This window comes from Eumetopias jubatus, unplaced genomic scaffold (assembly GCF_037043125.1).
Source record: "Eumetopias jubatus isolate StellerSeaLion01/CBP00866 unplaced genomic scaffold, mEumJub1_p1.0 scaffold_12, whole genome shotgun sequence".
Lineage (NCBI taxonomy): Eukaryota > Metazoa > Chordata > Mammalia > Carnivora > Otariidae > Eumetopias > Eumetopias jubatus.
Genome location: NW_028274818.1, coordinates 36,374,831 through 36,387,794, shown reverse-complemented (window position 1 = coordinate 36,387,794; position 12,964 = coordinate 36,374,831). Strand labels below are relative to the sequence as shown.

At 43.4% G+C, this 12,964-nt stretch overlaps 1 protein-coding gene across 6 annotated transcripts in view; it reads right to left on the bottom strand.

Annotated features, from left to right (window-relative positions):
• The window catches only part of HHAT (hedgehog acyltransferase), a 328,768-nt gene that overhangs the window by 80,135 nt on the left and 235,669 nt on the right, over window positions 1–12,964 (bottom strand). For 5 of the 6 annotated variants that reach the window (XM_088016786.1, XM_088016784.1, XM_088016787.1 and 2 more), the window contains one exon: window positions 2,684–2,885. In XM_088016786.1, coding sequence (XP_087872912.1) covers window positions 2,684–2,885 — 202 coding nt within the window. Of the gene's footprint in view, window positions 1–2,675; window positions 2,886–12,964 lie in introns of all 6 variants that reach the window. The other variant, XR_015766435.1, reaches the window with a different exon arrangement.

Genomic DNA, 12,964 nt, shown 5'->3' with positions numbered 1-12,964 from the left:
ATGTACTATATGTTGGCTAACTGAATTAAAAAAAAAAAAAAGAATCAACCCAATTGTGCACTGACTTAACACTGTGGCTAACTCAGATGCTGAGCTAACCACTGGGGATATAAACAGTAATGGAATCCTGATCTCATACTCAAGGACTCCTTGTCTACATAGCTATAACCAACTACCAGGCTGTCAGGATAGAAGGTGATAAAATAGGCTTTACAAAATATGTTCTTGCTCAATAAATATGTCCCCTAAACACCATATTCATAATATACAGACATACATCTCACCAAAAAAACGCACACTCAAAAATTACTATCCACTTAGGTGTGTGACTTGTGGATGGGAGCTCAAATGAGGCAAACACACAAGGGTCCTGGACTAAGCTGTGATGAGGCAGAGCAGACATTCATGTGCTTCATCCTGTGAGTAAATGTTCTCACTGTCTTCAGTTTTAACCAAAATTAACAAGGCTACATAGCACCGTTTGGGTTCCTCCTTTAAGATTTTAGGTTTTTAAAATTTGTCAATAACATAAGCCACAGCTCAAAGTCTACAGAGCAGTGCTTAACATTAAGTTCAAGGTTAATTTTAGACCCTCCCTGAAAGAATGGGGAGATGTGTTACAGGGCTTCAGCCTAGGCTCAGAAGAATTCTCTGCCTTTCACAGATGATAATTGGGTTTCAGGCTTCGGGGAAGACTATTCAGATTTGAAGATGGAGACTGAAACCTCGATGATACCAGCTTGTATGGTTTTCCTTTGTGTTACATAGCCATGACTTTCATTGCAATTCCATTTTCTATTAAGATTCACTGACATTTCTTTCCTGATGATTGCTGGGTACTACTACTGAATAAAATATTTATCTTTAAACATACATGAGCATATTTAAATTCCTTCAGATGTGTTATTTTGCTATGTGCTTTGTATCAGTTTTTATTCAAATAACTGTCCACTTTTACTATGGCTATCTTTACAGGAAAAAAAACTCAAATGTATTCTATTTGGTAGTGTTGGGTTTCTGAAATATATTTGCTTTAGTTGCGTACACTGGGGGAGTTTAGGCATATTAATCACGACTCAGTAAATTTCTTGTGTTTTATTGCCTGCCGTGAACATGGATGACAGCATATTTCTTTTTAGCCACTCTTTTCAGGGTTATCAGAATACTGCTGCATATTCAGAACTGACTATTTCCTACAAGATTCTAATATACTGTATATCACTTTTATATGATAAAACATTTGTGTAACGTGTGTAAAGTGCCAAATTTTCCAAATCATTTTCCTGTGGAATCAGAATGCGTCTTAAGCACTTAGCTGTTTTTTTCTTTTTTTTTTTTTTTATGCTACACTAACAGTATCTATCAAATTAGCCAAGATTAAAAATATCAGCACTACTCAGTACTGGCAAGGGCATCCTCATGCACTGTTGGGAGGAAAGTCAATTGGCACACTTTGACTGCAGGGCAGTTAAGGAAGAGTTAAGCTGTATGCATGGCGAAAAGGGTGAGAAACTTTTACTTAGCAATTTTACATATAAGAATTTGTCCCATAAAGAAGATGTGGTATATATACACAATGGAATATTATGCAGCCATCAAAAGGAATGAGATCTTGCCATTTGCAACGACGTGGATGGAACTGGAGGGTGTTATGCTGAGTGAAATAAGTCAATCAGAGAAAGACATGTATCACATGACCTCACTGATATGAGGAATTCTTAATCTCAGGAAACAAACTGAGGGTTACTGGAGTGGTTGGGGGTGGGAGGGATGGGGTGGCTGGGTGATAGACATTGGGGAGGGTATGTGCTACGGTGAGCACTGTGAATTGTGCAAGACTGTTGAATCACAGTTCTGTACTTCTGAAACAAATAATGCAACACATTTTAAGAAAAAGGAAAAAGAAGAAGATAACAGGAGAGGAAGAAAAGGGGAGTATGTCAGAGGGGGAGACGAACCATGAGAGATGATGGACTCTGAAAAACAAACTGAGGGTTCTAGAGGGGAGGGGGGTAGGGGGATGGGTTAGCCTGGTGATGGGTATTGAGGAGGGCACGTTCTGCATGGAGCACTGGGTGTTATGAACAAACAATGAATCATGGAACACTGCACCAAAAACTAATGATGTAATATATGGTGATTAACATAACAATAAAAAATTTAAAAAAAAAGAATTTGTCCCAGTTATGATACTCATCTCCATTTTGATTGACAACTGCCAAAAATTAGAATGACACGATTGCCCAATAGCAGGAGACTAATTAAATAAATGATGGCATAGCCACATAATGGAATTCTGTGTAGCCATTCAAAGGGGTTGTTAGAAATGGATTTGGTGACATAGAAAGGTGGTCCTCATACAACTATGTCTCTGGAATAATAGCATTTGTGTTAAACGTTATACATGTGTGCGTATATATAAAGAAAAAGGTTAGAATAGTTGTAACAGTTTTTGTTGAAAAGGTATTTTTCTTTTCCTCTTGTGTGAATTTTCTTATTTTTATACAGTAGGCATGCATTGCTTTGAAACACTTATGTAAAAACAAAACAAAACCTGCTACCTCTGGGCACATACTCTTTGAACCAATCTGGCAAAAATGGCCCATTTTGGGGTGAATCTGATGACTGCCTTCCCTCCCAGGCCTAGTCCACCTGGCTCAATGGTCCCACACCACCTGCTCACCACGCTGTCCTGGACGCACGGGGTCTGCACAAGCCTCTGGACTGCGTTCTCCACGGTGACTCCCAGCCAGTTGAGGGCCGCCCAGCACCAGAGGTAGTCATAGCCGCCATGCCAGAAGCTCACAAACGCAAACGTCACTGCGGTGGAAAACAGTGTCCCCAGCAGGCCATGCTGGGACCCGCCTACTGGAATGTACACATACCTAGAGAGAGAAGAGGCTGTTAGGAGCCATGCAGTGGGCTGTCCCTTCACTACTACCTGCTTCTGCCCCTGATTCTCCTGTCCCACACTGCTAGCGACCGTGTGGAGATCCTTCCCTGCTTCCAGGAGGCCACACAGAGCACTCCTTGAATTCGCCAACACACCAGGAACCGGCAAAAACACAAGCCTCAGTTCTGAGGGGCTTGGGGTTAAATGAACACACAGGCTCGAGAGCTCTCATTACCAGAGCAAAATAGCACTTAAAAGAGGCAGGGTGAAGAGTGGTGAATTTACAGTTTCTAAAAGGGGACTGCCCAACCCTGGAAGCCTCATCGCAGAATGGCAATTAAGCTTCCAGTTACATGGGGACACAAACCTTCAAGACAGTTATATATTTTACAGCTCAAACTATTATGTTTATGGTAAGCCCAATATTTAAGCACAATTGCTCCTAAATAGCAGGAGCTGGGTGCAGAACAGGGGTGCCAAGACCCATTGCTCCAGCTTTCCAGGCAAGTTGCCCAGAAGGAGTAGGAACTTCGCAAGTAAACGGAAGAGCTCTGTGCTCACAGGTCAGCCAAATTATTACCCAAAATGCGCAGCATCCCCGGGGTACACTCTCTACCGCTGAGGCAGCTATCTGAATACACATAAGCAGGACCATCTTCTCCAATCGGTATGTTCCTGCTAGGGTTGGACAAAACTCACACCTTGGGTTGGTAGAATCTGGAGAGCTAGGAGCACAGCCTCCTGGCAGCACCCTTAAAAAAAAAATAAAAGCCATAGGTCTCTGGTCTGTTGGTGAGTGCTTCTTTGTCCAACCTTCTTCCAGGAAGGAAAATGAAATCTTCATTTCCTGAATACATAGTATGTCCCAGGCACGGCACTACACACTTCACACATGTTACGTGCTTTGATTCTTTGAAGCACCATATGGTTTACACCTGCTGTTCCAGCATGCCAGCCAGTTTACAATGTGTCCTGTTTGTATATTAATATTTTGTAGGAAATGTTATTTTTTTATTATGTTATGTTAGTCACCACCCAGTACATGATTAGTTTTTGATGTAGTGTTCCATGATTCATTGTTTGCGTATAACACCCAGTGCTCCATGCAATACCCCGGTGATGGGTATTAAGGAGGGCACATATTGCATGGAAATGTTATTTTGGGAAAACCATTTTTGAATAGAACAATTTTATAGACAAGTCAAAAAAAAATGAAAACCACTCCCCAGTCAATAAATATTTCAAAAAACTATAGGATAATATTTTTAAATATCCTCCTTCACTCTGTACTCCAGTTTAGTTAAAATTATATGATCACCTTAAAGAAGGCCCATTTTGTAGGTGAGAAAACAGAGGCTGAGAAGTTAACTTGAGCAAGGCACACAACCAGGAAGGGGAGGAGGCATCCTACAGCTCTGGCACCAAAGTTCATGCCCTCCATCACACCTACATCTTACACTCCAATCTAAAACCAGAATGCATGTGAGAAAGTAGCCATTTCAGAAATAAGTGAAGCAAATAAAATGTCTTCTCTTGTGCAAAAAGAAGACCATCTTGACAACGAAATTAGCAAATATGTATCAAGGGCTCACTACAGATTACGGGATCCTCCATCTGCTGTCAAGCATTTATTTAGGCCTCCAGGGCAGTCCTGGCATTATGGGAAATCCAGAGACATAAAACATTGTTCCTGCCAAAAAGGACAGGTAGAGCTGGTTGTGAAACAATGGCAAACACGTCCCAGCATTAAACTAGATGATACGGTACAAAGTAGACCAGGAGAGTTTGAGTGTGGAGGAGAAGGGAGAGAATGGAGGCAAGTGGACCGTAGCCTGGCAAGGCCAAGAGGATGAATTTTGCTGGGCAAAGGGGAGAAGGTGGGTGCTGCACCATGGACCTAGAAGAGCTGGACAATAAGCCAGAAAAGCCGGACAACCCCAGGCACGGTAGTTTTAGTTGGTGTTCTGCTGCCCCCTAGAGGCCGCTTAGTTATTGGTGCAGAACATTCTTCATCATAAGCAAAAAGTGGGCCCCAATTCTCTATAGCCTCCTACCTGCAAGGTGGGAGTTGCTGCCCCATCATGGCACTCCATGAGGCTGCACTTCACTTCATACAATGTTGTGTGCATATGTGTGTGTGTGTGTGTGTGTGTGTGTGTGTGCGCGCGCGCATATATATATATATATATATATATATGCATGCGACCTTCTTACACACACACATATATATACATGTATGTGTGTGTGTATGTACAGAGGCGGGGGGAAAGGGAAACAGGTGTTCAAACCAATTTCAAAAGTATGAGGAATGACTGCTGTTGACAGAAACTACAGATAATTTTTTTTTAAAAAGGTAATACTAATACCAATACTCTTCTCACCCAAGACAGCTATTTCATGTTGACCTCTTATTGTATCTATGTTAAGGTGACTGGCCCTCTATATGTCAGGAAACCCAGTGTAGAATAAAAGCCTCTCATCTTCACACCAACAGTCCTTCATATTGGATTCAACTCCAAGAAGGACACATTCTCATGCTTGTGACGAGGAAATGTCTAGCCCCATAATTACATGCACAGCTATTTTAGGGGCTCTTGGCACTATGGCTTTGTAACTTTGCCTTCCAAATGACAGCCGACAAAAATCTGAGAATTCCTTTTATTCCTAAAATTCATATACGGCAGGTCTCCAAGGACATGAGGCTGCTTATTTTAAACCTGAAGAGGGTCTGGCTTCCAGACTGTAAGGTAAAAATCCCTTCTTCACTCTTAACCTCTGGAAGGCAGGGGGTGCATCAAAAAGGAGAGTAAACAAGTTCTTTTCTTTTACAAATTCTACCAGTCTTGTGTCAGTTCCATGATTAATAAAAACAGAAATGTCTCTTTCAGGAAAGCAGTAGTATGACCCCACTCACGGAGATCCACTGCACAGTGAAATTGATTTCCCCAAGGAAGAAAGCTTTCAGCACCGCCTTCTCCACGAAGCAAAAAACAAAAAGATTCTTCTTGTCAGTGACTGTGAGCTTCAGTCTGCACGGGGCCTGCCCCTGCCAGGCGGCCTCAGGTGGTCACTGCTTGCAGAGAATGCTGCTTGACGGAGTTAGCATCCAGTCGCAGCTGCCTTCTTAATTTAAAACCATCTCACGGAACCAGCACAATATAGCAAACCCCCAACTCAGGAGGAGGAACTTCTATAAAATGGAGATGTTATTAATAATGTCTACCCTTTACTGAGTGTCCGTGAGCCAGGTGCTTTACATATACTATTTCTAACCATTACAACAACCTAGCAAGGAACGAGTGACTACGTCCGGCTTATACGGAAGAGGTGAAATCTGAACCTAGAATGTTCTGGTTTCAGAACTCCCAAGCCTACGTCCTATTTTGCCTCTTTCTTTTTCTTTTTCTTTTTTTTTTTTTTGGTAATAGAAACATTTCTTGGTGATATGTTCCTCTTATTTAGCCAAATTTTCAAAGCAGTCTCCACAAAAAACATTCACCAGCATTTTACTAACTAAAGAAATGGTCCTTTGTTGGAAAGGAATCTTGCTGGGGAGAAGAAAGATGCTTATTATTTACAAAGGCATTTGGGCCAAGGAGCACTGTGCCAGAAGTCCAGGGGCATAAGTTCAAATTTTAAACAGACTAACTAGTTTCCTTCTGTCCCACAAGCAGAGATGATACGTGCCATCCTGACCAGACTGGCATCCCGCAGATGTCTGACTACAAAAGAAGGGGGGGGGAGGCGTAAGAAGTCAATGGTTGGGGGGGGTTGTGGCCAAGTAGGTATACATGAAGGGAGAAGAAAATATGTGTCTCTCTCAGATCCACTATGAAAAACGACTCAAGAATATGTCCTACAACTGGGGAGAGGGGTGGTGAAAATCCATGGGGTAAAAACATTAATCTTAAAACCACAATGCTCTGTTTTCCCAGAACCCACACAAGAGCTCCCCAGCTTGGTATATTATCTTCAAACTCTTTGCTGAGGCCTAATCCCTGACCCTTTTGATGTAAGAGGAGGTAGGTGACTGAATGACTTGGTTTCTACTCTCCCGTGGAATGAGGTGAGGTGGGCTTGCAGGGTCCCAGTTTTTAATCACCTAGTGTTTGGCAGGGCCATTCCATCCTATTCCAGCTCCGCCATAGCTTTCCATCCTCACTTCCCACTGGTTCTCTTGGCAAATCATGAAATCCTGAACAAATGGGGCTTTCATACCTCCACGCCTTTGGTCATACCATGTTCACATCCTCCAACCTCTCTGGTTTTCCAGCTTCTATTCAGCCTACAAAATTTAGTCCATTTTCTATCTCCTCCCAGAAGTCTCTTTTGAATATGTCCACCGTTCTTCTTAACCCAGAGCACCTCCTCTTTGTACCACTGCCTGAACAGTTATTCACCAAAAGACGTCTCCTCTATTATACTGTCGTTTCAATTAAGTTGTAAACCTCTTTCCGGAAGGACTAGATGTGTGATGTGTGTACATGAGTGCAATGTGTTATTATATAGTTCCTAGTCAACAGTATTTATTGTACCTAGCAACATAATTTTCACAGCCTCCAATAGCTTTTAAACTTGTGAAAAATTATCACCATGGCCAGGGACCTATTATGAGCAATTAGGAACCAAGGGAGGATTGTAAGGTCCTGCCCCAGTTATTGGGAGAAACTTCAGAAGACACTTGTTCCTAAAGAATACAGACACTTGAAGGATGCTGAAGTTTCTCCACACTTTGTAATCCTACTTCCCCTATTAGGGTCAAAAGCACATGGCTCCAAACCACTAGACCTATCCTAACCTCAGGAGATTTCACAGATGACAGGTACTAGGCTTGTAAAGACAAGAACCTTTAGTAGCAGGGAAGGGCAAGACTTCTGGCTGCATTGCACTGTCGGTGAGGTGATCTCACCCTGGCTTCACCTGGGCTCTATGAGGAGCTCTTACTAAAGAGTTCTTCACAGAGCTGGCCAGGCTCTCCTAAACCCAGCTCTCACAGGCAACAGCCCCCTGAACTGACCCTGGCTCTGACCTTGGCCCACATGTGAGTTCTCTCTTCCACAGCCCAGTCCAACCTCCATCCTCTAGGTAGTAGACAAAGAGCTGGTGTTTAGACCTCACAAAGGAAGCTACAGATCTGCTTATAAAAAGCTTTCAGAAGAAGATGCACACAGAAATCACTCTATCCAGTACAGATCATAATGGAATTTTAATAAGTAAGAACCAGCAGTTGGTTAATGGACAACTCTCGACTTTATCATCTCCAGAAGGCTAAAAGAGGTCCACTTTCAAAGCAGAGGGCATATTTTGAGCTAGGCTAACTCTCAGCTCTTTTACCAAGAGATGCTGGCTGTAAGTTTTATATGCAACTCTGAAAATTTGCTTATTAAAAATGTTATGTCCTATTTGACAACAGAACATTGTGGAATTTATAAAATAGAGATTAAACTCGGGCTATATTTAGTCTGCATTTAAACTTCCAGGTTCATGTAATTAGATGCCAATGTTTTTTTAAAATTAATCTTTTCATTCCACAAAGTCAGTAGCTGAGTGGGCTGAGGTGCTGTGCTGATAAGCTCAAGGCTATAAAGTCTATCCTAGAGAAAGATTCAGTTCTACCTTCACAGACCGAAACCCAAACTCCAGCTCCCCCAAACCTCTATCTTCCTCACCGCAGAAGAGGCTGACAGAGAATGAATGGCTCAGCCCAGGCTTCCTCACCACCAGAACACAGCTCAAGCAGCAAAAGAAGCAAAGCATAGCGCAAGCAGGAGGGCAGTGCTCAAGACCTGGAGATGTGACCTTGGTTCTGCTCTGCCACTTACCAATCTCTGTCACCTTGAGCTTGTCAATTAAGCCTACTCGGCTTAAGTGTGTACACTGACCATATGCTGGGAGCACTAAAACCTTCTTTGGGGATGAGCTGCTATGAAGATCAGATGAGAAAATATCTGTGTAAGAAGTTTAGAGATGTCAACACTCCATATGAATGGGAGGAGGCATAGTTACTAATAATGAGCCAGCAGCACCATACCTGCATTCAGGAAAAAACAAAATGCCATTATCATAATGATCAGATGCCATTCCTGTATCTTCCATAAGCATTTGAAAGGCACCAAACCTCTGGCCTGTTTGCTTAGAGATGTTCTTTACTTAAAACAATTAGCCTTAAATATGCCACCATAAGAACCAAGCTGCGTAGTGCTCAGGGGTCTAAGCTATGGGTTCAACACCCACCCATGCAGACCTGTTGATTAGGCTTGGCCCAGATGGAGGCCGGCTGTTCTCCAAACATCCGATGTTGGCTACGGAGGGGCCTATAGAGGGTATATGGATGGGTCAGGGTACAGTAGCCCCAACCACAACTTGGTCCATCACCAACATCTCACCTACAAATCACTGCTGGCCTTCCACTCAGGTTCCCCCTTACCTAGCGAATACAAGAGCCACCTGACCAAATCCTTTCCTTATAATGGGTGACTACTGGGTGGGCAGGGCCTCAATTAAGTACTTTTATAGGTTTACTCATTCAACCAGTTTAAAGCAGCCTGATAATGCTCCAGAAGGTTCCGTCCTCGGTGATACATGAGTCTTTGCAGCACTACAATTCTCACACTACAGACTTGAACTAAAAAACAAACAAACAAACAACTCTTTAACGTGCAGTACTTCCAAAGTAACTTCCAGTCACATGTGGAGGAAGTAAAGGTCCAGGTGGAGGTGACCACAGACAGGGGTACACACTAATTCCCTCCATGGGGTTTCCAACCCTCTTCAGCTTAGGGACATATTGAAGCCTCCGCTCTGAGGCCCGTGTCTATTTGGGGCTATAAACAAACACAATATGAAACATTCTTTGGAGATTTGGGCAGAGGAGACAGAGCAGGCGTTTATACTCTTTAGTGCCATGGAGCTGAGTCTAATCGCTAATAAAAAGGTCCTTGAGCCTCAGTTTAATAACCACCAAGATTTCCTGGCTGCCTGCCCGTCTCCCCACCTTCCTCCCAAGAGGATGCTAAAAGCATCTATAAGCTTCCCTAGGCCAGATGAAAAGGAGGGGGTACATGGAACATCAGACGAGAGGGGGCAAACCCAGCTGTCTGCATGATGTAGGTCTGTATGATTCCCCATCTCACAGTCAGAGGGAAAGGGTTGAGGGGAAAGATGCCATCCTCCGCTGCCCCTAACACATTTCCCAACCTTTGCTTCATCGGCAGATCCCAAGCCCAGAATCAAAATTACGACAGTCCTGGGCACACAACTCCTCTCGTAAGCAGCTATACTGTTTCTCTCGTATGTTCCCTTTTGATCTCTCTCTCTCACCCGCATCCTCTCCAGTGCCACCCTGCTGGTCTAATCTTCTAACTCATTTATCATGACTGTTAGGGAAATGTCCACTATAAAATGAACTTGTACAACTCAAAAGTTGCTGCACTCGCACAATACTCTGAGGGTCTCTAGAACAAAGTGCTCTGAAGACAAGTGCAATAAAGAAACGCCTAACTGATAGCTGAAGCATTTCATTCTCCATCTGGGTTTATGGTGTAATGATTTTGAGACAGCCATGTTAGACAGGGCCTCATGGAGGCAGGGCCCATGGCCTGATAGGTATATAGTCTATGTTCCTACAGCAACACAGGATCGCACACGTAAAGTCCAGGTGCTTGGTCATTCAGACCCAAACAAAAAGTAACAGCTAAGGAGAGGAAGATGCAACTTCTGTGTCCTCAGGAAGCATCTAGTCTGACAATGGTAGCCAAGTCCTTATCCTCAAGGGGTCCTGCCTACAACAGATTCCCATGGCAGTATGTCCTAAATCAAAGCCTGGCTTTAATTTAAAAAAAAATTAAATCTCCCTGGCTTTTACAAAGTCATTCTCCACCTGGCTCCCTCCTATGCCACCAACTCCATCTTCTGAGTCTCCAAAATAGGTTTTCCACTCTAGTCAGTGAACTGCATTCTTACACAAGTCTGGGCCCCATAATCATGCCACGCGTCGTCCCACCATGGAAGACTCCCAGCCATCACTGCCACCATCTGATTTTTCAAAATGCATTCACATTCACTTCAAGGAAAATTTCCCCTGCTGATCTCACAGAATGCTGGCGGCCCTTTGATTCTTCCTCTCTTCAGAATTCATGGGTTCACTGTGGCCTAATTTCCTCAGACTTGTCGATCTGCTGCTCTCTAGCATTTCTGAGTGACTTCATCAGGTCCGTGGACATGTAAGATTCCCCACCTCACAACCAACACATGGAACAGGGAAATGTTACATTGCCCTTTTTACTTCCCCCAGAGTCTACCCTAGCCTCTGAATTCAGGGGGTGTTCAGTAAATCCTGACCAACTTCCTTCTTTCCCTCATCCTCCTCGTTTCCCTGATTCACCTTCCTTCTCCCCCCGCCCCTCTTTTGACTGTCACTCTCTCTAAGCAAAAGATGATTCTCCAGCTAGAAGGTATGGCTTTGTAAGTAAATGTCATCATTCACATCTGCCACCCCATTGTCCTCTAAGGTGCTGTGGGTTTTGCAGAGTAACATTTGCAAGGTCAAACTAAGTCACAGACACCAACAGGAGGGGCCCTGAGCCAGGGGACAGCTGGCAGGGACTGAGAGGTGGAATGTGCCAACTCCAACTTCCCCAGGAAACTGCCAGAGCTACCCAAAAGGGAGAGTTAACCAAAAAGTAAAACTTCTGTGCTAAATGGTTTCTTAAGATTTATTTATTCATTTTAGAGAGGACTACAGAGGGAGAGGGAGAGAACTCAAGCAGACTCTGTGCTGACCATGGAGCTCAATGCCAGGCTCGATCTCACAACCCTGAGATCATGACCTGAGCCAAAACCAAGAGTTGGACGCATACCCAACTGAGCCACCTAGGTGCCCCAATATGTTAAATGTTTTTAAAATTAAAGCACCCAAACTGGGAGGTTTAAGATTTATAATGTTAACTTTAAAAGCTTCAAATAAAATCATGCCCATCAGTGTTAGGTACCTGTGAGGGGAGGGTGTTCTTGACACCAACAGGAGTATGGCTTTAACCCTTCAACTTCTGGACAATATCTCTTCCTCAGCCATGAATGTCACTTCCAAGTCCAGTGTGTGTTTTGGCTATAAGTACTGAGCTGAAGGGTCAAGACCATTGTTGGACACGGATTAATGAATGAACACACACACACACACACACACACACACACACACACCACCTTAGAGCATAGAGAAGGGTGGGAGTCTGGATGGGTAAGTCACGGTCACAGACTTCAGAATGCTGGCTCCTTCTCGGGGCCTTAGTTTACAACTAAGAAGAGATCAAGGACTAGAGATCAACTAGGGGGTGAGGTCTCTATAGCTTGGAACATGAATGTTCTAGACTGATCAATCACAATGGCATGTTGTTTTGCTACTGGTTTCTGCTAAAACAGAGAGGATCTGTCTTTTCTAATGGATTTTCAAGACATGGAGTGCCTGAATTATGAGCTTATGCTTCTGAGTTCCCCATTTCTCCACCTCCCTGCTGCCGTAAAGCTAACTCATGAATTAATATGAAATGCATGAGGAAAGGTTATCTGAAGGAAGCCTACAGGGAATCCCGACTCAAGGTGATGAATCCTTTCCTGATAGCAAATTTCCACCCACCAATTTATCTGCTTTGTCAATTTAGACATTTATATTGTGGACCTTCTTAAAGAGTAACAGCCCCTTGGTAACAAAAATGCTCATCTGGGGTGGCCATAGATGGGGTTCAATACCCAGAAAAGGGAGAAAAGTGGGAGAAAAAAATGCCAGCAGATACCATACAGGCACCATTTTAAAAACAATGCCACTCAAGACTGTTTTTAGAAAGAAGAAAAATAAAGGTCTCTGGCGCTGAAGTGATTTCCAGAAAATAAAGCAAAATGGCTGCTGGTCGTAATAATGAGGCTACTCCCTCTCTGAACTGAAGTCAGCACTCTGACAAATCAGCTCTGACAGAAGTGTTTCAACTGCCTCTCATTTATCATAATTATGATCCATAATCCCTATCAGGCATGATACCTTTTAAGGCCGGGCTCTGGAAGGGAAAACTGATAATGCTG